This window comes from Sander lucioperca, chromosome 4 (genome assembly GCF_008315115.2).
Source record: "Sander lucioperca isolate FBNREF2018 chromosome 4, SLUC_FBN_1.2, whole genome shotgun sequence".
In the NCBI taxonomy this organism is placed as follows: Eukaryota; Metazoa; Chordata; class Actinopteri; order Perciformes; family Percidae; genus Sander; species Sander lucioperca.
In genome coordinates this window covers 19,828,222-19,853,221 of record NC_050176.1, presented here as the reverse complement: position 1 = coordinate 19,853,221, position 25,000 = coordinate 19,828,222, and the positions used below count along the sequence as shown (strand labels likewise).

Here is a 25,000-nt window from a genome sequence, read left to right as displayed (position 1 = left end):
CTGGGACACACATTCATACGGTTTGATAAAGGACTTATTGGACTTTAACTTATCATTGATTTTACAATAACGAGTGTAGCTCATGGATGTATTAAGTGTAGCTGTCCTCAATTTAGGTCATCCTGTACGTCTCATCTCCGGTTTTTCCTGCATCCACCGTGTGTGTGTGTGTGTCTCGTCGGTCGCGGGGTAGAACTGAGCAGCAGAGAGCCAACAGATTTAAAACGGCAGCAGCTTTCAAGCGACTTAAACATCGTTACAGTCTACATTGACGTTAAAATGTAAACAGGTTGGCAGGACGGTCTGAAATGTTTTGCACGGTCTTTCGCTGTATGTTTTGTCAATGCGCCACTTGTTTGAAAAGTACCTTCTCTTTTTCTTTACTTTGCCCTCAACAGCTTGTACATCCATAGCTACTGCTGACTCCGCGGCGGGCCTCTTAACACCGGGGATATGTCGCCACATTTTTTAACAGATAATTTTCCTTTCGTCTGTACCTCAGCTCAGCTAGCTAGTTACACGGCGTCCCGGACTAGCGCTGAAAACTAGCTACTCGACTATGCGTGGTCAAAGCCCCGGCTGTGAACGGTTTCATTTCCTGTAAGTTCTTCACAATAAAAGTCCTCCGTTATTTTCGTATTTGAATGTTTTTATTATGAAGCAGCAAAATCCGGAAATGTTAGGGATTCATTAGCAGTAACGTAACGTGATTCCTATAAGCATTGTGCATTGTTACTTAGCAACAGCATTCTTTGACAAAATCTGGTTGGTGTGTAACTTAGCTGCGTATAGAACATTTTCTCACGAGTAGTGCGTCATCTGATCGGCCTATCTGATCGGCCTTTATGGAGACCACCGATCAAACTATTTAAAGCCTTTATCGGCCGATAACGATCGGTTCCCGATCAATCGGAGCACCCTTACTAAGTGCACTTTGGTATCAGTTTATTTATTGCAAGCAGTGTTTGGAATAACGCCGTTTAAAAGAACGGTGTTAGGTAACGACGTTATTTTTTCAGTAACGGGGTAATCTAACGAATTACTTTTCCCGTCGTTACTACAGTTAACGTTACTGGACGTTAAATGCGGTGCGTTACTATGCATTGATTGAATAAACTGTGTAATCCGAACGCACCCCTGGCTCACAGCTAGTGAGGAGGTGGGTTAATAACAAGGTAAGCGATTATGATTGGCTAAGGCAGAGTCATGTTTCATGGTAGCCAATCAGAGCCAGTGTTTTTACACACATGCCAGCACGCGCCACACACACACACACACACACACACACACACACACACACACACACACACACACACACACACACACACACACACACACAACAGCTAAACAGAGATTCGATGAAGCAGCAGAGATGGCGAGTCAGGAGCAATCCGATGAAAAGTTGGCATTTTCAAGGTGGAGATATAAGCACTACTTCAAATTCATTGTGGTCAAAGGCAAGAACGTGCATGTAATGTGTACATTATGTCCAGGAGCGAAGACTTTGTCGACATCCGTTGTAAACAACTCTAATTTAATGAAGCATCTCTCAACGACGCACGCATCTACAAAGCTAGTGGCCAAAATCACCAATACCTCCACCGCAGAGGATAGCTCGCCATCCACTAGCAAAGAAGGACTCGGAGCAAAGTCCTCCAAGCAGCAAAAGCTAGATCTTTCTGCCTCACAACAAAAAAACTGCTCAAAGAAATCCAAATTCTTTGACATATAGCAACTTTTTTTTTTTTTTTTTAACAGTAACGCAAATAGTTACTTTCCCTGGTAACGAGTTACTTTTATCATAGAGTAATTCAGTTACTAACTCAGTTACTTTTTGGAACAAGTAGTGAGTAACTATAACTAATTACTTTTTTAAAGTAACGTTCCCAACACTGATCGCAAGTAATATCGTTATCGCATATTTTCCTCATATCGTGCAGCACTAGTAGAGACTTAAACAGAGCTAATAAGAGAGTGATTATTGGACTTAAATTAGCCAAAGGACAGAAACAGGACCCCAAATGAATGCTAATGATGCTGCATGTGAAGGAAGTATATTAACAGTAGCCACAACGACTTTGTTAGACTCTGTAATTGTCAGCATTTGTGGGGTTCAGTTGCAGCTTTAAAGAAGCCTAAGTTGATCTTTTTTGCCTTTTATCATCATTCATATGTTCAAACTGTATGTATCCTCGTGTCTTTATATCTACCCTGCACTTTACTGAACTTTGCACTTCTGGTTAGATGCTCGACTGCATTTTGTTGAATAATTACCTTCCCAGTGCTGCAGTAATGTGTTCTTGTGTTTCAGAAGATCAGTGTTGCAGTTTTATCTGTCTGTGTTCAAACCGTCACATCAAATGTTTCCTTGTTTCCCGCAGGTTCACTTGGAGTAGTGCCAACAGCCAATGCAACAGTCCCTACCCCTACTGTGAGGAAAGCAACTACATAGGTACAAACATGACATGCAGTTGTCTTATTCCTTAATCCAGTTATATATCCCTATCACACTCTGTACTACATTTAAATGTGATGATATAGACTTAAAGCTGTTGTTGGAACAAGCATTGACTCTGCTTCCTTAGGGTTGATCTGGATTCAAGTTCAGCATTCGTTTGTTCTAATCATCTCGTAGGTAACGGAACATTCACGAGCGGTTTTCCCGGTCAGGAGGCCCAGAAGGCACATGGCAATCAGACCAGCTGGAGTGAGGAACAGCCTCAGGAAACACCATCAACCTGGGATACAGCAGCCTGTGTGGGCAGCAAGGTAACGAGTCACAATACTGAACTCTCATGGTTTAAACATGACCAAGTGATCTGGCTGCTCTCAGCTGAATATTATTTATTATAGTCGGGCGGAGCTTGGTTGTACTAACAATTATTTTCATTCTCAATTAAGCTGCATATTGTCAATTAATTACTTTAATTAATTAAAAAAATGTTAAATGCCTAAAGTGATGTCTTCAAATGTCTTGTTTTGTCCAACCATCAATTCAAAATCTATATAAATCTATAGATAGTTTACTCAGAAAAAATAACCTTAAGTATTTTTTATTGAGATCGCACACACACAAAATATAAGCATTTCTCTGTTTCACATGTTTAGCCTACTATCATGTATCACACGGAAAATCTTCAAATCCTCGCATCTAAAGCTGCAGACACACTGACCAGACGGCCGACCCTCGGCAGAAAAGGCAGTTGGATTGATCGGTCTCCCCGAGTTGGTCAAAAAAGTGCCTCGGAACACACCAAAGCGACGAGACGTAATACGTCTTCATGACAGCAAACGGCGCTAATCTTTATTGTCGCCCAAAAATGAAAACCGGCAGTTGATTGGACGAACGCGTCACGTGGGTCTGGTTTCTCCGGAAATTCAAAGACAGACTGTCATGGCGGCTTGTTCAGAATACGATCTCAGATTGTACTAAAATAGTTCACCAAAACGTGTTTCTGAAAACATTTTAAGCGAGAAATTTCAGATGGACAGAGGTCAGTTTAAAAGATTTTCGTCAGATTTTGAGAGACTCTAGTCACGCTCATTCCGCTCCCTGTTTCTGGGTTAGCACTCTACCAATCAGCAGTGCCCGCCCCCCCCAATTATACATGTCAAATCGGCCAAAATGAAGGCCGACAGCCCCTCTGACGGACGACGGCATGGAACACACCGAACAGCCTCGAGTCACTGACCTCGCCAGTCGCCAGTCGGCTTAAGAAGCTGAAATCAGCTTTTTTTTTTTTTTTTTCAAAATAATTGCAAATCAAATTTCTGTCGATCAAACTAATTTAATGAATCGTTGCAGCTCTAGTATATTGTGATGCAGGTAAAATGACTACTATTCTCTTAGGCTTACCTAGGCATGACGAACAGCGCCTCGACCAAAAAACTAATGCATTAGCTGTACTTAGAATGGCTAAAATCATGAAACTCATTGAGAAACACTGTGTAAAATAACAACAGAAAATCTTTAAAAGTTACACTGGTGATACTTTTAACGCTTCACTATGAACATTAAACCGATACTCAACTCAGATTGCGCTGTGATTACAATGTAACAGCACTGTGCACAGTAGCATTTCTGTTGTTGCAGAAAAGAAACTGAAACCGCACACACGACAGGCATGCAAGTGTGTAATGTGAACCAGGCCAATGAGAGAGCAGGTTGCTGCTTGAAACCTGTGATTAGCACCAAGATGTTCAAGATCTTTATCAACCTGCTGCCTCGCCTGTGTCCACTGAAAGCCCCTGAGCACCTGTGATGCACACATTAACACACCCGATTTAATGTAGAACTGGATGTTTTCTTCTGTGGTCGTGTCATTTTGAAACCGCAGTACACAGACACTAAAGACACCAGTGGCTTCTCTGTTGTGACTCGTATAACATTTAGAGGAAGTTTTCAGCTCTTGTATTTGCATCACGCTGATCTCCGTGTCAGATTTAGAAATGAGGAACAAGAATGTCTGGTTTAATAGGTTCAGTCTTACTGAAAGTGGGTTTCTATCAGTTCTCTTTTATTTGCTGCTTCTCCTTTTTGAACTGCTGACCATATTCTATCTATCAAACAGTGTATCAGTGTGTATTTTAGCAAATTTAAAAAAAAAAAAATATATATATATATATATATATATATATATATATATATTTCAACACATAATTGTCCTACAAGCTGCAAGTGTAATTTTTAATTTAATTCAGTTTTGTTGAAGTAGTATTTTAATTGATGGATTTTATAGTAATTCATTTTCATGTGTGGTTTTTCAAATGTACTATTATATATTTTATTTGTTTGAATGTTTTACTTTCAAATACTGGTCTCAAAAATCGGCCTCAAAATTCCAGTATCTGTCAGGCTGAATTATACCATAAAACATCAAACCTATGATTAGTGAGTAATTTTATCCAAAGTTACATAACATCACTGCACACCCGAATACACTTTTAAATTCTAAATGTTACTAGCAGCATGTTACATCTACCTATAGTGTCTTGACAACAGACGTAGGAAAAATGGTTGGGCTCTTGCATGTTTGAGTACTGTAGGCAAGTTACAAGGCTTTAATGGATTTTTGTTTCTCAAAAAATATAATATGTATGATATTTTTGCCTTTTGCAAATGTGAAAAAAGTGTAGAAATAGACAGGGGGACGTTGCCGTTACATGGCATGCGTCATAACCACTAGTCACTACGACTCTCGAAAAGATAACTTTTATTGCTAAGGGGGAAAAAAACTAGAGCGGAGAGGTCCTTTTATTTTGGCTGAAAAAGGAGAGACAAGATTACAAATGCAGAGAAACGACAGCCAGGTCATCACTGCAGGGAACAGACTGCCAAGTGGCCGTAGGTAGCAGAGCACAGTGACAGGTAAGGTTAGAAAATGTCATGGAAGTATAATACTCGGAATCAACTTTGGACAGCACATAAAGCGGCTACAATATCTCAGAAAAAGCAGCTTTACAGCTTATATCACCTCTCTCTCCGCCCTCCACAGCCATACTTCTCGGGTACCCGCAGCCTCTCTCCCATGTCCAGTCTGTTTGGATCCATCTGGACGCCCCAGAGCGAGCACTACCAGAGCCACTTTCAACCTGAGCGGTCAGCCCCAATGTCTCCCGTGTCCCCCGTCACCCCGCCTCATTCTCCCTTTACCCGAGAGCCAGAGGGGAGGTGCGCTCCCATCCAGTACTCCAGCTTCAACCCCTTCGGCCCACACATGAACCTGGACATATGGAACTCTTCCTCTAACCGCAGCTCCAACTCACAACTCTCCAACGACTCTGGCTACTGTGGAGATGTTTAAAATAGATTTAAAAAAAAAACAAAAACAAAGCAGAAGAACCTTAACAATAATTGCAAACATATAAAACATTGATATGTAAAAGAAAGGAAATAAAAATGAATGTTCTTTTATCATTAATGGGGAAAATGTGAATATTCCTTCTCTTTTATGTTCCCATTTTCAAATGTTAAATGTTGTGAAAGGTTAAGCATTTGTTGTATATTTTTCTAGATGTTTTGCAGTTTTGATCATAGAAAATAAAAAAAAAAACTTTTGTACTTACAACAAATCAGTCATTCTTTAATTACGTAAGGTAGTAATTATCTATCTACCTACCTGTCTTTATTTCTTGGCATGCCTTAATTAAAAAAATGAGGAAAAATCCGACCTTTTAAGGACACCAATTTGTTTTGTGAATGAATAATGTATTGTAAATAAATAAATGTTCTTCCTTAAAATACAGGGGCCATAATTATACATACCCCTATGTTAAATTCCCATAGAGGAAGGCAGATTTTTATTTTTAAAGGCCAGTTATTTCATGGATCCAGGATACTATGCATCCTGATAAAGTTCCCTTGGTCTTTGGAATTAAAATAGCCCCGCATCATCACATACCCTTCACCATACCCCCACATCATCACATACCCTTCACCATACCTAGAGATTGGCATGGTTTTATTTCAGTTAGCCTAATAGCTGGTTTGATTGGCATTGATATGGATCTTATCTCAGTTAGCTATTATATTTTTATAAATAAAACCATGCCAATCTCTAGGTATGGTGAAGGGTATGTGATGATGTGGGGCTATTTTAATTCCAAAGACCAAGGGAACTTTATCAGGATGCATAGTATCCTGGATCCATGAAATAACTGGCCTTTAAAAATAAAAATCTGCCTTCTTCTATGGGAATTTAATATAGGGGTATGTATAATTATGGCCCCTGTATTTTAAGGAAGAACATTTATTTATTTACAATACATTATTCATTCACAAAAAAAAATTGGTGTCCTTGAAGGTTGGATTTTTCCTCATTTTTTTTAATTAAGGCATTAAGATCAATTTCCAAAAGATGATTTTTTTTTTTTATTATTCCTCTTTTTAGTCAACTTGACCATGGGTATGAATACTTATGAGCAGCACTGTATGTAAATATTCACAAAACTAAATTGGGAAAGAAGAAAATCAAAACAAAAAAGCACACATTCAAATCAACATTTCACCATTTTATATATCTCAGAAATGTCTCTTTGTTTGGTGAGAGACTTTTAAAATACATTACCCAAATTTGATCAAACTGATCTTGATGTGTGAAATGGATCATTGTGGAGTTTCCCTTAAATGTCAAATTTGAGTTGGTCCTATGCTAGTCTATATCCCTGACGTTCCACTTCCGGGATCTGCTCTGCAGCGTGTGGATGGTCTGGCGAAGTGAGACTAGTCCTAGCAAACTGGCTATTTGTTCTCCAGTTACCTTTTTGAATGGGCAAGGAAAGTAATTGTTAAAATACTGCATCTTGTTTTGGACTTTGCTTGGGGAAAAATGATAGTTTCAGCCATAGTATTTCAGTACTGTACAAATCCATCCATCAGTTGTCTATACCCACTTTCCCTGTGCAGGGTCAAACATAAAGACTAATACACATGCACACCTACAGGCAGTAAAGAGTCTTAACTGATACATCTAGCTTGATAACTGAGGCTGGTTCATTTTGTCTCTCAGCCACAATACCTGACGCACTCGCATGCTTTTTTATTTAAAGTGCTCATATTATGCTGATTTTCAGGTTCATAATTGTATTTAGAGGTTGTACCAGAATAGGTTTACATGGTTTCATTTTCAAAAAACACCATATTTTTGTTGTACTGCACATTGCTGCAGCTCCTCTTTTCACCCTGTGTGTTGAGCTCTCTGTTTTAGCTACAGAGTGAGACCTCTCACTTCTATTCCATCTTTGTTGGGAGTCGCACATGCTCAGTAGCTAGGTAAGGACTACTACATAGTCAGAAGCAGAGTATGAGGACAGGCCATGCTAGCAGCTAGGCGAGCATTATAAGGTGTGGTCCGTTCGTCACGGAGGTAAAGGCTGGACTACAATAGAGCTGTTTGGAGCAGTTTGTGAACAGTGTTTTCTGTTGGAGATGGTAAGTCCCTTTGGGGTGGACTTTGGGCTTTTTCACGTAAACCTATAAAGTGCACAAAAAAGATATATTACACAATAAAGGAAAGGGAAAAAGCGTAATATGAGCACTTTAAATATTTTGTTAAAATAAAAGGAGTGCCCTTTAGTTGTTTGGCAACCTGACAGAAAAAAAGGCATTGTTCTTCTTTTTTTTTTTTGGTTCTGGCAGCTCTCCACACTCAACTGAACTGTGAAACCAAAAAAAAAAAAAAATAAAGAACTTACTGTGAAAATATCTGAAACCAAGCTCTGCTGGGAAACCTATTTTCTGTCACTGTACTTCCTAATGTGGCAGAATGTCTGAGCCATGGGGAAATATTTTGCAAATTAAGTGATACAGGAAACATTTGAATCTGTGAATATGTCTTTCTGTCATGCTTTTGACTGTGCCAAGGAAGGAGAAGAGATTTCAGGTGCAAGTGAGACATCGGGATTCATCAAGGTATTTTCACTTTATTTTCTTTATTTGTCTTCTACCATGTTTTATGGAGTGTGCTGTTGCAGTAATTATAGATGTTTTCGCTATTTGATTATAGATAATAAATGTCAATATTTTTTTTAAAAGCTATTACAAATCGATCCATTTAATGTTTTTTTTTTTTTTTTTTTTTCAAAATTGAACACTTTGTTAATGGGAAAAAAACATTTTAACAATTTTGCAATTTAATTTAAAATTCACATACTGATATATCATTTAAATACAGAAACAACTAAATACAGTAGAAATATTTAGTATAATTGTTTTGTTTTTATTCATCAATTTAGTAACTGATTTTATACAAAGAATTCCCAATTTTGATTGGCTGGCAGGTGTTGATTATTTTCTAGTAACCGGACGTTTGCCATTTTAAATTAATGTTGCAGTATTAAACTGTCGGTAGGGCTGCAACAGGGAGGCTTAGCTTAAGAGCTAGGAGCTTGTGTTCTTTGAGCAACAAGTAGAATAAAATAGATAAATATCTTGTCAAAAATACCTATATTTTAGTAAAACTGAATGTTGAATGCAACTGTATTTCCCTAGTCTTTTTTTTTTTTTATAATTCCCAAAATGTTTTTAGGAAGGACGTCATATTTATTTAATGTTTTATTTCATATTTTTCTCAGATGATGTAGTGGCAATTTGATAAATACGACTGTGTTGTGCAATATTATATTTTTTATTCTTTGATTGTTTTGTAAGAAAAGGCCTGATGGTTGCTTTCCTTTTTTTGTGTCTTATAGGGAGTCAAGATGAGAATCCTGACATTTCTCACGTTTGTCGATCTGCTAATGCATCAAAGCTTCTCACTCTCCAGACCACAGTGTCACCGCTGTGAACAAACGGCCTGTAACTGCTCGAGACAGAACCTGGGGACCGTCCCTACAGCACCTTCAATGCTCATCGCTGAACTCGATCTCTCATTCAACACACTGCAAACAATAATGAATAATGACTTTGTTGCATTTGCCAGTTTACAGACTTTGATCATGAATAACAACAGAATCCAAAAGATCCAGGAGCAAGCATTTGTCCCGCTGACTAATTTGGAGAAATTGGACTTGTCCTTTAACAGACTGGATACGCTGTCTGCTGGATGGTTTAAGAACCTTTTTTCTCTTCAGCACCTGAATCTTTTGGGGAACAAATATAAAATGTTGGGTCAAGGCAATCTTTTCCAGCCACTTAAGAGATTAAAGACCCTACATTTTGGAGGACCTGATCTTCACTCTATCAGAAAAAGTGACTTTTCTGGCCTCGGTCGTCTTGAAAAGGTTGTTTTGGATGGAAGAAATCTGCAAGTCTACGCAGAAGGAAGTTTGCGACAAATTGAGCCAATTAAATATGTAACACTTGGTCTGAATGGTCCATTTCTGAGAAATCAAGCGCTAGTAGGAGCTATACTGTCTGATGTTGCACACCCAAACACAACACTGACATTCGCTGACACATGGTTCTCCGCAAAGTATCAAATGTTCCCATTTAAAGTGACCCGAGACCGCGGAACTACAAGTGTTATCTTTAAAAATGTTAACATGACCATTCCAGCTTGTATGGAATTTCTTAATTTGCTGTCAGACTCAAATTTAACTATGTTTGCACTTGAAGATACTCAATTAATCTTAAGTTCTGTGGGTGACATTGCGTATCCCCCACACATGGACCGTTTGGAGGCCGTTGTCTTCAAAAACGTCGAAGTCCCTCGGTTCTATAGCTTCCCAGCCCTCTTTTTCTTGCAACCTCTGCTGAACGTAGTGCGAAGGGTGTCTGTGCTAAACTGCAAGTTGTTCCTCATTCCTTGTGAATCCTCTGTCGATTTCTCATAGCTGGAGTATATGGATGTCAGTGACAACTTGTTTAGTGATCTGGCTCTTACCCAAATGATGTGCGATGGCAAAGGTGGTCTTTGGAGTCTGCAAACCTTCAACATCAGCAGGAATTACCTGCACTCGATCAGCAGCCAGCTCTTCACCAAACTAGATAAGCTTAAAAACATTGACATGAGTGGAAATGTGTTTCGTAGTATGCCTGAGACGTGTTACTGGCCACCAAGTCTCCAATTCTTAAACCTTTCATCAACACATTTAGCAAAAGTGACCACTTGTTTGCCAGTGAGTTTACACATCCTCGATCTATCAGACAATGACTTGACCGTGTTTAACATCGAACTACCTTTTCTTACAGAGTTATACATCTCTGGCAACAAAATCAGTAGTTTGCCAGATGGGGGTTTATACCCTTGTCTCGTGTTTCTCTCTATTCAAAACAATGACTTACAGACATTCAGCAGCAATAATCTAAATGGCTATAATAATCTGAAGAGTCTGGAGGCTGGTTCTGACACGTATGTCTGTTCATGTGGCTTTGTAGCGTTGATGACGAGTGACTGGACGAATCATCGAATCACCTTTGGAGATGAGTTCAAGTCGTACATCTGTGCCTCCCCGGACGCCGTGAGAGGAGAGAGCGCGGCAGACGTGAGGTTGTCAGTGTTTGAATGCCACACAGCTTTAGCTTTTTCTGTACTCTGCTCAGGCATCCTGCTGGTGTTTCTGCTCATTGCAGGTTTGTGTCACAAATTCAGTGTTGTGTGGTATATGAAGATGACCTGGGCCTGGCTGAGAGCCAAGAGGAAGCCAAAGTTAAGAAAGGGAGAGCTCGAGTATGACGCTTTTGTGTCCTACAGTGAAATGGACTCTGGTTGGGTGGAAGCACATCTGGTCCCGGAGCTCGAGCAGGCCGAGCCTCCTCTTCGGCTTTGCCTCCACAAGAGAGATTTTGTTCCCGGAGGCTGGATCTTGGACAACATCATAGACGCCATCGAGAAGAGTCACAGAACTCTGTTTGTCCTTTCTCAGCATTTTGTCAGGAGTGAATGGTGCAAGTACGAGCTGGATTACACCCATTTTAGATTGTTTGACCAAAACGATGACACAGTTGTGCTGATTCTGTTGGAGCCCATTGACAAAGAGACCATCCCCAAGAAGTTCTGCAAGCTGCGGAGAGTCATGAACTCCAGGACGTACCTGGAGTGGCCCGATGATGACGGCCTGATGCCCAGGTTCTGGCAAAGCCTGAGAACAGCTATTAAAAGACCTGATACTGATGATGGAAACTGTTTACAGTTTGACAATGTGGACTTTTAATTTAGTGTTTTACTTTGCAGTATTTTTTTTTTTTTTTTTTTTTTAATCTGTAACTTTTGAGAGCCTTTCTGTGTCAATTTTAGTTGTATACATGTGGAAAAGCATAAAAATGGATTGTTTCAATAAAAACTCTTTGGTCATACATTGTGCCTCCTCAATATTTGTTGTATCCGATATTCATTCTTTGATTCCTCCGTGCTTGGGGTTTAAAAGCCTAACCAGCATGCATTTGGCAACCCTGCCTCCTAAAACAATTACGTTTCTCTACTACGTTGTTGTTGTGCCAATTAGGTTTTGTGATGAAATGTAAATGCTGTCTGGAATATGTTCCTTGGCAACGTTTTTTCTAGTGTAGTTAGCGTTACATTTATGTACCCCACATCATAGGGCAGTATTAAGGTGTATGTTGGGTGTACAAAGTGCAGGACATGTCAGTAGTCTATCACAGGGCATATTTGTTTTAACATTACAAGATGTACCCCATGCTTCTGATTCACTGGGATGCTTTACACTTGCACAAGTACAAGTCTTGAATATTATTATGTATTATGTATTTTTTAAGCACAACCCCCTTTAAAAAAAAAAAAAAAAAGTGAAATCATGTCAGTAATTTCTTGAACAAAATGCAGGTAGTGTGAACGTATGCATTGTAACGCAACAAGTTGAGTGTAAGTTTTGATGACATAAAATGTGTGCAAAAGGAGTTAACAAAAGAGTTAACATGACAAATTAGTTTAATAGAACAAATGATAGTATTACGTTTTTTATTGTAAAATGAATTTATTCTGCTAGTGTGCATTACCCTATATGTCAGAGGATTATCATTAATCCCATCTGAAAGAAATTTAAACACTACTGTTTTTACATCTTTCGAAAATGTGTTAATTTCTTACACGTAGAACAGCCTCCTAATCTTTAACATCTGTGTGTGTGTGTGTGTGTGTGTGTGTGTGTGTGTGTGTGTGTGTATGTGTATGTGCTTGTGTGCCTAAAAGCGTGTGTAATTCATTGTCAGGCTCTTGAGAGCTGACATATTGCCGCTATTGATCTTCAGTCCTAAAATCAACACAGAAGCCTGGATACTGATGACAGGCAGGCCAGGGGAGTCAGGGTGTCCTGATAACACACACACACACATATTAATGCTAACATGCACATATAAACAGAAGCACATGCACATATTTACAAAGTTACAGATGTGAAGGTCGGTAAAATCAGGACTTAAATCAGTGAGACTTAAAATCATCATATCATTGATTTTATGATTGACACGTTATATACATGGAATCAAATGTTAGCCATACAGTAACATACTATAAGTTTACTTTATTCTGTGTTATCTACAGTAAAGTAAACCAGCATGACCTTATCTTCCAAAGGCAACATGGCAATTACAAATAGTGTGTTGCCTAACATTGTTTGAATCCACTGCACTTTATGTTAATGGTAATAAAGATCTCAATGACGCCAAAGATCTCAAATATTTCTGGTTAAATTTTTGAAGAAATGCAAAAAAAAAAGAATTAAAATTGCCCAAGACATCTCAAATATTTTCATTATGGTAGGGTAAAATTGTGACTAATTTTCAGTGCAGATTTCTATAGAGCTTCAGTGAAGTATGAGATCATGCAAACATTACACTTATTTTAAAAATTACATAGTTTGTTGTAGAGAAATTTGATGGTCATTTGAAATGACATGTTCCTTCATTAAGATGAACTGACACTGTAGTTTATTTTGAATCAATCCCATTTACACAGTGCTGCTACTGTAAATAAGCACCGAATGTGTATTAATCCACAGTTGAAAGTAGTACCCAACAAACACAATAGAGCCCTGTTTTGAGTATTATTTGCTAAAAGCTACAGTTCCCAGCTGTTTCAGGAAATGACTGAGTCTTTTTTAAATTAAAATATATGTCTGTTTATATAACTGTTTTTACAAATTTTTTAGACTGAACTCATTAGCTTTTGGGCTAAGGGGCACTATACTGTCTGCATTGAGATACGGCCACATTTTTGTTTTTGGTTATTTTATGGAAATTTGTTTACAATTTGTGTTATTGTGTGACTTTGGTGAATCGAACTAACCCTTTAAATCACCAAAGTCACACAATAACATAAACTAACTAACCAATCGAGGCAGCGGTATACCAGCTACTCCAATGTTCTACGAGGTAAAATTACTGTTTTTGTCAAAGGAGTCCGGTTCCTTTAAAGCGAGCATAGCAGCTTCAGTTCCCCATCGGAAAGCGATGTCTGACGGCAAGGTAAAGTTGTGAAATATTCTAAATATACTGTACTTCAACTAATATTGATTTTTATATATGTGGGCCTTTTTTAGGTGGCTATAAATAATTTAGCTGCTGCCCCCTACCACAGCAGTACATTGCTAAGCTGCCGTGCCTGTCATTCTGCCTGGTTCTTAACCAGTGCAAACCACCATCTACTGTAGGTAATACACTGACTGTGGATAAGTACCTCATAAAACCCGACTTCAAAAAATCCGAAATATAATTTTAAGTAAAATGATTCTTGCAGCTCTGCCATGCAAAGTGCTAATCTGCTCGTCGGAAGCCGTTTGTTGCTCGAGGTCCTTGTCGCCCACAAGGCTTTTTAGTTTTTTATTCTGTATTTGATTTTATTCTGCAAGTCAGTCAATAGCCATAGGTAAAACTGATGGTGTGTCTAAGCACACAATTATCTTTTTGAAGAGGAGGATTTGACGTTTGGGAGGTTGACGTGGTTGACTCTTGTGAGTTTAATGTTTTGAGTTCCGCTTAAAGAACATTATGGTGTGTCATGTTCTGAGGAGAGCCGTGTCCAACCAGGTTGCACTGTATCTCCATCTGCTGATGTCTGTTCAGAGTGTTCCCCTTTAGAAGTCAAAACAGCATATGATTTGATTTCATGCTCTTTTATTCTTTAACTAGCCTGATAACGGGGATGGAAAAAGCAGTGGTGTGTGTGTGTGTGTGTGTATAACTACTCTCCATCATCCCCTAGCAGAGGATCCATTAGCCTTGGACCCCCTCCCCGGTTGCCCAGTGATAAAGTAAACAAAATGTGTTTGGCCATCCGGCATGCAAATATTTGTTCTGGAAGCTGCCTCATCCGACGGCAGACACACACGTCTGCAGCCGTGTGCTGAGGTATATATACAGTGACCATCCTGGCGGTCCAGTATTACACATGCACACACACATACAGAAAAGTGGATCCATCAATGACCCAGGACAGACCTTTCCTTGGACTTCAACACAGATTCACCTGAACCTGGTGGCTAAGGTAATACAACTTTATCCTTTTCAACCAATTTAAAAACATGCATCCTGTCAACAAACTGCTTTCCTATTGGATTCTTACTTTTTCTCTTCTGTAACTGTCTCTCCAGCGTTAATAAGCCAACATGGCAGCAGGCATCATGAGGAACTTCCTCGTCCAGGCCCCGACTCCAGCCTACTTCCCCCTGATTTTCCCATACTCTCCATGCAAGGAAGACGAAGATGTGGAGATGTTGGAGGAAAAGCCAGAGGTGAGGGGAGATGAGGAGGAAAGAGAGGTAGAGGAGGAGGATGAAGAGTCTGAAGCTCAGGAGGAAGAGGAGGAATGTCTGGAGGAGGGTTTTTTAAATCCCGCCCACTTTGCTTTGGATGTGACCAAGCAGCTGCTCAGGTTTGCAGATCTCATCAGCCGTGACATCCAGCGGTATTTCGGTCGCTGCTCTGGTGATCAAGAAGCTTGTGACATCTACAGCGACTCGGTCTCCGTCACAACCAGCGGGCGTCTGCGTTACTATGACGACCTGCTGAAAATCGCAAGAGCGGGAAGTCCAGAGGAGCAAGAAAACAGCCTGGTGACTTGTGCTGATGATCAAGGAGTCGGGGTTGCTAAGGGCAACAGCAGTTTGGGGCCCCTGGCTGAACTGTTTAACCACAGGGTCCTGAGTCAGGGCCGCAGCCGACCAATGATCAAGCGGCATCTCCCGCTCAGTTTCTGGACTGAGCCAGTCCCCTGCTGCCCTCTGGTCGGTTTCAGCAACACACCTGACGTCACACACACAAACGGTGACACACCTTCGCAGGACAGCACACACACAGACGCTAACACACACACGCACTACAACCCGCTCCCACATCACAACACACACGCCCTCGACAGCACTCAGCCGGACTTCAGTGACTTGCTGGCAAACTGGGATCCAAACCCGGAGCTCACACACACGCTGACGGAGAATACACACATGCAGCATTAAACACCACAGCCTGCTGGGACTCACAGCTTTTTTCATGTCCTTTTCAACCTTGATAGATACTTGTATAAAGTTTAATAAAAAGGAAGAAAAAAAAAAACCCAGAAACAAATCAATACGTGTTGTGCACAGTTTTCCTTTGGCAGCTTATCATTTATATTGTGTTTGTACTAAAGGGTCAGTTCACCAAAATTACAAACAAACATTTTCTTTTTAACCTCTAGTGGTATCCAGTCATGCAGAGAGCGTTGTTTTGATGCAAAATCAAACTGTCTCAGGAATTGAAAATTGAAAATCCATTCATATTGTTCTTACCTTATTCCAGTGCTTTACCTCCTCACCTTGCTGCAATGATGTACAGGTGTACTTCAGGACACGGTGACATCACTGTTGGATGTGGTTACAGGTGCTGTGTGGTCAGAGGTGAAAAGGGCATAAAACTTTCAACCAGATGGCAGTAAAATACTGCTTTTCGGCCTCTTAGTTACTCTGTCTCGCATAGGTCTCCCAACTCTATGGAAGTGCAATACTAAATTGCTGTTTTAATGTTGGGGCATGTTATGCCTTTATTAGAGAAAGTAAGGAGATGACGGGGGGAGTGAGAAGTGAGAGATGAGAGAGATGAGGACATTGCAGTCTATGGTCAGGACCTTGAACCCCCTAGGCCACCAGTGCACGCCATAGAGTACCTTTTTAAGTTCATAATTTATTAGAATAATAAATTAGTTAACTGAGCATTTTAAGGGGATTAAAAGATACAACCATTCGTGGGACAACACGTAGTATGAAACTGCTGACATGTTACTGGCTGTACTCGACTCCAAATAGCCCTCAGGTCTGGATTTTTGAGTCCTGTCTTTTCTGTTAACGTTAGAGAGGAGGGAGAGGTGAAAGTGTTTGCTTTACATTAAATAAATGGAAATAGTGAGATAAAAGAGTCGAGGGAACATAAAAATCCACATAATTACTGTGCTCTCTTGCTGTTTTTAGGTAAATGAGGGTCTGATAAGGCCCAGAGAGAGAGAGGAGTGAATAATTAAAGAAGTATACACATGTACATGCTACCATCTGATGGGTGACGAGTTCTAAAAGCTAAAGACACAAAAAAAATTGTCAGAGAAGAGTCAATAGAAGAGGGAGGAGGGAAAGAGTTGTAGCGTTGAAAGTCAATCATCCAGTTTGCTCCATTCTGAATCTACAGGGCAGTATTTGATTGGTTTAGAGTACCGTGAAGGCACACTGTCTGATTGGATGACAGAGAAGGCCAGTAAAATTTTGACACACACTCTCCATCTTAGACACATAAAGGTACAAACTTTTAGAGACACATGTACAGATGCACATGAGCAGAGGTACCAGAGCAGAAACGCAAACATGAGGATGCACACACTTTTGTCCATAACTCTGCTGGGCCTGCTGCTGTGGGCCTCCTGCATCCGGGCCGACGACACAGACGCCAAACAGACAGAAACACAAGAAGACGCATCGAGGGAGACGACAGAAGAGAATCCAGGAGAGGAGGAGGACACCAAAGAGCCACCAAAGAAAGAGAAAACAACAGAGATAGAGGAGGAGAAAGATGTGATGGTTCTCCACATCAACAACTTTGCCAGAGCACTCAGCGAGAATCAGTATCTACTGGTTGAATTCTGTAAGTAGTTGTGATTTATATCTAATGTAGAGTGCACACTGTTAATGATGAATAAACTCTTGTGCCAAATAGGTGCAAAGAATTTCATCAAATCTACTTTTATTTTCTGAGACTATGTTACATTTGTGTTGCTTTTTTAGCACACACAACATCAGTGGCAACATATTCTGGGCTAAAATGGATTGTTATTGACCAGTTTTGTGTTAAAAGGTGTTGAAGAATGGTACGTTCCTAAAGAAGACATGCAGAGTAGAATGGATATGGAGGTTCATTCTTGACCTTGGAAACGCATACTAAAATGTAGCTGAAGAAGGCCATGGGACAACTTAACTTGGTGGACCTTGATTTTAGAGTATTGATCACAGAATACATGTCTTTTTGTCTGTTCTAGCTCTCATGAGCTCTGAGGCGTTATCATACAAATGTGCAAACACGTGGCCTCTCCTGTCCAGATGCTCTCTTGGTTCAACTCTCCCACAGATGAGCTCAGCACTGTGAGTGGAGAGGTCCAGACAAGGAAAAGAGAAAAGGGGATAAAGCCTGAGCCAAACTGCCACTGTTGCTATCAGCAGCTTATTTCCATGTGTATCTTTGCATGCGATAGCAACAACTGGACAGAGCAGAGGCCTGTTGAGTAGCTGCATGTCTGCTGCTTTGGTTATTGATTTCCAGTATTTCTTCTACACGGAAACATTTAAACGCAGTCCCATGCTGCATAAAGAGATTAACTATCTGTGTGTGTGTGTGTGTGTGTGTGTGTGTGTGTGTGTGTGTGTGTGTGTGTAGATGCTCCCTGGTGTGGCCACTGCCAACAGCTGGAGCCTCTTTACGCAGAGGCTGCTGGGAAGCTGAAGAAGGAAGAAGAAGCAGCAGCAGCGATGCGTTTGGCCAAAGTGGACGCCACAGTAGAGATGGAGCTGGCCGAAGAGTTTGACATCGGAGGCTTCCCAACTCTGAAACTGTTTGTAAACGGAGACCGCAAGCAGCCTGTCGACTACACTGGTAAACACACAATGTAACGGTAGAATGGTAAAATGGTAAAACACACACACACACACCCATATCAGCCCTTCATTTCACCACTCCCTTTATACCTTCCAATGCTCCAGTGTCCACACACAATGTAACTGTAGACTAAACTGGTAAACACACACAAAATATAAAGCCGCTGTCAAGCTTCTCGGATTCACAACCACATGTGCCTAGTCATCACTAACTGTAACCTGAAGAGCTCTGTGTGTGTGTGTGTGTGTGTGTGTGTGTGTGTGTGTGTGTGTGTGTGTGTATATTTACCTTACCTGTTCATTGTTAAAGCTGTCTACCGTCTTTTACGTGCCTTAAGCTAAGCTGTTTGATTGGATCAACAGTATTTTGTCTTTAATGTTTGAATGTGCAAATCAACTGTATTTTATTTCATCTTATTTCATTTTGGGTTTTTTTTTAACATCTGGACATTTTTTGGGAAGCACGCGTATTTGTTTTCTTAGATGACAACATTGAAACCACCCCCTCATTTTTGTGTGCTAGGTGAAGCTTACCCTGGAGGCGATTATCTTGGCTTAATTTAGCTTTGATTGGTTTATTTTAGCTTAGCATAACGACTACAAACAAAGGGAAACAGCTACCCTTGCTCTCTCCCAAAAATCTACCTATCAGCACCTCTAAAGTTTAGTAATTGTCATGGCGAAGGTAGTACTGGATGAATGATATTAACCCCCTGCAAAGCCATGTGTCATTTTCACACCTCAGTTTTTGCAAGTAAATAAACAATATATAACGTTTATGTGCTTTACAGGTATTTTTGAACTGTGGACAGAGGTTAGCTGTTTTCACCAGTTTCCAGTCTTTATGCTACACTTAGCTAACCAAATGTTGGCATGTAGCTTCATATTTAGAAATACAAGTATTTCCCAAAATGTCAAAGTTTTCCTGTTTGCCTGAATCAACATCTATTTTTGTACTTTTTTTATAACCTGGTTGGTTTGAGCTACACTGTGATTTAAAAAAAAAAAAAAAAAATCTTACATCATGGTGTGTCAAAGCACCTAAAATATCTCTGACATGCCTTCATTTTCCAGGTAAGAGGACAGCAAATGGAATAATCCAGTGGATGAAGCGCCGTGCAGGCCCCGGTGCTCCAGTGCTCGACTCTGCAGACTCTGCAGCTCAGTTCATTGACTCCCATAATATCACTGTTGTAGGATTCTTTGATGTACGTTTGTTTATTTGATCTATCCTTACTAATAAGTCATATAATTACATACTTATATTTCCAGTAATATTAATATTTTTTTATTTATATCTATATTAGAATCTGGAAAGTGAGGCGGCCAAGGTGTTCAAGGAGCTTGCTTTAGAGATTACTGAAACAGAGTTTGCTGTGTCAGCGAGTCCGGAGGTTTTCCTGAAGTATGAAGTAAAAGCCAACTCAGTGGTGCTCTTCAAAAAGGTACGACCATGCTATGATACTAACTGAAAGGCACAGAGTCAAGTGTTTTACAGAAAGGCAGAACCAAGATACAACAAGCTGTGACCATGTTAGCTTTGCTGCCATCTAGTGCATACAGTATGTTCCCTTTTAATGACCAACTGTCCTCACAAGGATAGAAAGGTGAGGATATTTTGCTGATTCTGGCTTCTTTAAAAAAATGTTGTTTTTTTTTTAACTTTTAGGATTTAGATTTAGAATAAGGACAAGGCTTAAGTTTAGGGTTACATTTAGCCATATACTGTAGCAGAAGGTACCATGACCACTATAGAAGTAAGTTATATTCTTTTTTTGTGTGTCATGCAACAACTTGTTTGTGTTACATGGATCAAGGAGTCAGGGGCCCCTGGATCAGAGCCACTATTTAAAGTGACTGCTATTGTAACATTTTTGTTGAAAAGTTAATCAATTAGCAAGAGACACAAAACGACCACAAATGGACGCAGACTGACTGCAAAGAAAGACCAAACGTCCACAAAGAGACACAAAGCAACTACAAACGAGGATGAAGAAGATGTTGTTTGCAACTGTTTCAGTCCGGGTGTCTGGGGGGGGGGCTTTTTACATGTCTGTGCCAGGGGCCGATTGTCTCATAATCCATCCATGGTTACATGCTATTTATAATTTGTTTAATTTAATTTATTTTATTTAAGTCCCGTGTTGCATTAAATCTGTGTTTTGTTTCGTGAATATTTGGCCAAGGGTTTTATGTGAATGTTTTTTTATGACCAAATTAAATCAAATTCCCAGGGGCTGAAGGTTTGGCTTGTTTTGCCCAACCATCAGTATACACACAAAAATAAAATGAATTTTCAATGAAATAACACAGAAAAAAAGCAGAAAACCCACCAACAATTTGCCATGTTTGTTTAATACATACATTACACATTTAAGCATGTATTACATTTGTTGTTGGTTAACTTTCCCTGGAATGACTAATCAATTTACAGTATCTGCTTCTTGTTTCAGAATTAGAATAGATAACAAGGTTTGGGTTAGGTCTGCCATGGTTGAGTAAAACAAACGTGTGTGTGTGTGTGTGTGTGTGTGTGTGTGTGTGTGTGCGTGTGTGCTAGTTTGATGACGGCAGAGCAGACTTTTCATTGTCAGAAGAAGGGAAGCTGGACAAAACAAATCTGACCACTTTCATCAAGGACAACAGCCTGGAGCTGATCATCCCATTCAGCAAGGAGGTAAAACAGACACACACATGATTAGACATATACAATATAAACTATATTGAAATCATATTTTACAGTTTGTATTTTTTTCTTAGAGTGCAGATAAGATCTTCACCTCCAGCATCCACCTGCACAGCCTGCTGATCATCAACTCCTCTGTGGAGAGTCACAAAGCCATATTGGATGACTGCAGGACCATTGCCAAAGAGTTCAAGGGCAAGGTGTGTGTGTGTGTGTGTGTGTGTGTGTGTGTGTGTGTGTGTGTGTGTGTGTGTGTGTGTGTGTGTGTGTGTGTGTGTGTGTGTGTGTGTGTGTGTGTGTGTGCGCGCGTGTGCGTGCGTGCGTGTGTGGAAGAGTTTGTCTTTTAAATAAAGTCAGTGACAGAAAGACATCAAGCTTAATTTAACCTTATTGTCTTTGTTTTGATGTGTCTTGTGTGTGTATGTGTATATTATGTAGATGCTGTTTGTTGTGATTGATGTGACAGAAGCCCTGTCTAACGTGCTGAATTATTTTGGCGTGTCCGAGAACGACGCCCCCACTGCACGCTTGATCAACATGGACACAGGAAAGAAGTTCCGCATTGGTGCCGGGGAGCTTACCGCAAATTCACTAAGACAGTTGTGCCAAGACGTTGTGGACGGCACTGCCAAGGTAAGACACACACACACACACACACACACACACACACACACACACACACACATGCAGTTTCATAGTTTGTCAAACAGCAGCATTAAATATAACAATTAAACAATCTTGTTTTGTGGTGCAGGCCTACTATCGGTCTGAGGAGATCCCAGAGGACTGGAATAAAGGACCAGTCAAAGTCCTGGTGGGGAAGAATTTTGAGTCTGTTGCTCTGGACCCGACCAAAAACGTCTTTGTGGAGTTCTGTAAGACAGTTTTTCTGCCTGCCTGAGTCTGCACTGTAAAATTCAAACTGTAATTTAGCTAAATCAACTCATCTTTTTATCGTCAAACTCAATCAAATTGTAAATTTAAAAAATTTCAAACTATTTCCAACCATAACATCATTAGCTATTGCCTTCAGTGATGAGTTGATTTAGTCTCCTGCTCAGTGTTCATTAACTCATCAAATTACATTTCTTAAGAAACACTGGCTGCATCTGAAATCACTCCCAAGTAGTGTTTTTTTATGTTTTGTTATGTTTTTTTTATGTTGAAATAACTTAAAGGGATAGTCTGGGTATTTTGAGGAAGGGTTCAGAAACCCCCTAATATAAAACCTGTTACCCAATTAATTTCATCTTCTAACAGCACTGTGTGTGTATGTATGTTTGTGTGTAGATGCTCCATGGTGTGCACACTGTAAGGAACTGACTCCCATCTGGGAACAGCTGGGAGAAAAGTACGCCGACAAAGATGACATCATCATAGCCAAAATGGACTCCACAGCCAACGAGGCGGCGTCTGTTGCCATCCAGGGATTCCCAACGCTCAAATACTTCCCAGCTGGTGGCAAAGAGGTACACATACAAACTTACGCACATGTTCGGCTACACAAGCTCGGCATACAGACGTACATGTTTGTACGATTCTTTTAGAGCTTTTGGACATTTCTCATCCTGTCTTTTTTTCTGTCTCTTCCTCCTAGGTGGTCGACTACACTGGAAATAGGGATCTGGAGACCCTGTCTAAGTTCCTGGATAATGGAGGAGTGTTGCCTGAGGGAGGAAGTGATGAGGAGGAACATGAGGATGATGAGGATGATGAGGATGATGAGGAAGGTGACGGCGTTGTTAATGAGGTTTGTATTTTTACTGCTACTTTATATATTTCTCCCGTAATTATAAATCTACTCCACTCACCAGTCTTCCATTTTCTTTTTTCTCTCTTTCAGGAGGCCGATGAGTCTGCAGAGGTACCGACCAATGAAACATCCAAAGATGAGCTGTGATGTCACTTTGGTTTTTTCGGCCAATCAGGATCAACCTTCCAATTATTCTTAATACAATTAATTTGGGTTAGAATGGGTCTTAAACACTGCTTAGGTTTGTCTTACTACTTGATTTAATACAAAACCGGATTTGTTTTTTACAACATAATAGTCACTGTGTGTAAATATTACATTTAATATCTCATATCATGTCTAATGAGTTCAATTTCATACACGTTTATGTAACAAGTAAGTAACATTGTTAAATATGACTTAGGCTATTTCTGACTTTGACTGGAGTAATGAAAAACATAAATAAAACATAAATAACTTTACCATACAAGATCGTTTTGTGATAAATTAATCAGAATCATCTACATGTGCCATGAAAGTCAACATAATCCGAACTTACTGCAAATGGAAATTAAGAGACATTTAAGTGGACAGAATGCTGAAGGGAAGAAATGAAATGTTAATGGTGAAGAGAGGAAATGTGATGAGGCACAGGAGGAAGTACATTGAAAGATAGAAACAAAGTTGTGCTTCTCATTCCTAAGTGACATCGACAAGACAGACAGACAAGTGTTGCGTAAATAATGGCTGGCTGATCAAAGGAGGTGCATTGGTGCATTTCACATCCAATTGTGGTTGAAATGTTAAAATATTCAGGTAAAGATGACATGAAAATTATAAGCTGGAACGTGAAAGGTCTGAATCAGGCAATCAAGAGAAAAAGGGTTCTCTCTCACTTACAATATCTTGGGGTTGGTATTGCTTTCTTACAGGAAACCCACCTTCAAAATCGAGACCAGTCTAAAATTCACAAAGAATGGGTGGGACAAATGTTTCATTCACAATTTAACTGTAAAGGTAGAGGAGTAGCTATAGTCATTCATAAAAAGATTCCTTTCATCGTATCAGACACTATCTCGGACACGAATGGCAGATATGTGATGGTTGTGGGAGAGCTGTTTCAACTTCGCTTAGTATTGGTCAATATTTACAGCCCAAACTTTGATGATGATAATTTTTTTTAAAAGATGCTAAGCTCCATCCCTAATCTGGATAGTTATCACTTGATTATGACTGGTGATTACAACCTGGTGATGGACTCTGTCTGGGATCGCTCTTCTCAGTCTGTACCAAGACCGTCTAAATCTGTGCAAACAATCCAGTCGTTCATAGATATACATAAACTTATAGACCCATGGAGATTTAAACATCCCACAAAAAGGGAGTATTCATATTATTCTAATGTACACAAGTCGTTTTCCAGGATAGATTTTTTTTTGGTTGACCCCTATTTGCTTAATGTTATTACAGATTGTAAATATGATCCAATCATTATTTCTGATCACGCCCCGGTTAGTATTAAGGTAACTCTTCCGACTCAGAGGACAAAACGGATATGGCAGCTTGACACACTCCTGCTGGCTGATTCAGATTTTGTGAAGTTCATTACAGAACAAATAGATTTCTTCCTGCAGGTAAATAGGACTGATGGCGTCTCAGCCTCAACCCTCTGGGAGACACTTAAAGCGTATCTCAGGGGACAGATTATTTCTCGCTCTGCTTATATTAGGAAAATTAAGTATAAGAATATTGAGGAGCTATCTTCAGAAATTAAGGCTCTGGATGGACTCATATCTGGTTCTCCGACCCCTGATTTGATTAGGAGGAGAGTAGGCTTACAAACTGAAATTGATCTCTTAACTACCACCCAAGCGGAGAGGCTCATCTTTAAGTCCCGTTATAGATTTTATGAAGAGGGGGATAAACCTTCCAAACTATTAGCTAGTCAACTCCGCCAAAAAGCGGCATCCCGTATTATTTCGCAAATTATGTTACCTGATAGCTCCTTAACGGAGGACCATCAGGCTATTAACAATTGCTTTAAAGAGTTCTATTCCAAATTATATTCTTCAGATTGAACACCT

The 25,000-nt window shown here is 39.9% G+C and overlaps 4 protein-coding genes and 1 long non-coding RNA gene across 7 annotated transcripts in view; 4 read left to right on the top strand and 1 right to left on the bottom strand.

Annotated features, from left to right (window-relative positions):
* tmem131l (transmembrane 131 like) overlaps positions 1–5,921 on the top strand; it is a 45,834-nt gene extending 39,913 nt beyond the window's left edge. For all 3 annotated transcript variants that reach the window (XM_031302277.2, XM_031302276.2, XM_031302275.2), the window contains exons 32-34: positions 2,382–2,452; positions 2,636–2,769; positions 5,496–5,921. In XM_031302277.2, coding sequence (XP_031158137.1) covers positions 2,382–2,452; positions 2,636–2,769; positions 5,496–5,804 — 514 coding nt within the window. In that variant the 3' untranslated portion in view covers positions 5,805–5,921. The remainder of the gene's footprint in view (positions 1–2,381; positions 2,453–2,635; positions 2,770–5,495) is intronic.
* Positions 4,073–4,378, bottom strand: LOC116051734. The gene is made up of 2 exons (XR_004105429.1): positions 4,257–4,378; positions 4,073–4,224 (listed from the first exon to the last, which is right to left on the bottom strand). It is a non-coding gene; the product is annotated as an uncharacterized LOC116051734 (long non-coding RNA).
* A 2,313-nt stretch (positions 5,922–8,234) lies between the features above and the next one.
* Positions 8,235–12,123, top strand: LOC116051764 (toll-like receptor 2). The gene is given in 2 exon segments (XM_031302352.2): positions 8,235–8,410; positions 9,190–12,123. Coding segments are annotated over 2 exon segments (2,484 nt in total). The 5' UTR covers positions 8,235–8,329; the 3' UTR covers positions 11,593–12,123.
* Positions 12,124–15,000: 2,877 nt separating this feature from the next.
* On the top strand, positions 15,001–15,894 carry LOC116051750 (protein PERCC1). The gene has a single exon (XM_031302331.1). It carries the CDS (start codon positions 15,001–15,003, stop codon positions 15,844–15,846), a length of 846 nt encoding a protein of 281 aa, XP_031158191.1. The 3' UTR covers positions 15,847–15,894.
* Positions 15,895–17,158: 1,264 nt separating this feature from the next.
* On the top strand, positions 17,159–23,406 carry pdia2 (protein disulfide isomerase family A, member 2). The gene is made up of 11 exons (XM_031302350.2): positions 17,159–17,494; positions 18,281–18,496; positions 19,573–19,706; positions 19,806–19,943; positions 21,059–21,175; positions 21,259–21,384; positions 21,623–21,817; positions 21,939–22,059; positions 22,475–22,653; positions 22,782–22,934; positions 23,028–23,406. The coding sequence occupies exons 1-11, from the start codon at positions 17,218–17,220 to the stop codon at positions 23,082–23,084; spliced, it is 1,713 nt and encodes a 570-aa protein (XP_031158210.1). The 5' UTR covers positions 17,159–17,217; the 3' UTR covers positions 23,085–23,406.
* Positions 23,407–25,000: the final 1,594 nt, after the last annotated feature.

What these genes read in the sequence shown, in the direction of transcription:
- pdia2 (XM_031302350.2), top strand. Translation starts at nt 17,218, where the DNA reads ATGAGGATGCACACACTTTTGTCCATAACTCTGCTGGGCCTGCTGCTG. An exon ending in TTGTGGACGGCACTGCCAAG is followed by an intron (nt 21,818 to 21,938) that starts GTAAGACACACA and finishes TTTGTGGTGCAG; the next exon opens with GCCTACTATCGGTCTGAGGA. An exon ending in GTGACGGCGTTGTTAATGAG is followed by an intron (nt 22,935 to 23,027) that starts GTTTGTATTTTT and finishes TCTCTCTTTCAG; the next exon opens with GAGGCCGATGAGTCTGCAGA.
- LOC116051750 (XM_031302331.1), top strand. Translation starts at nt 15,001, where the DNA reads ATGGCAGCAGGCATCATGAGGAACTTCCTCGTCCAGGCCCCGACTCCA.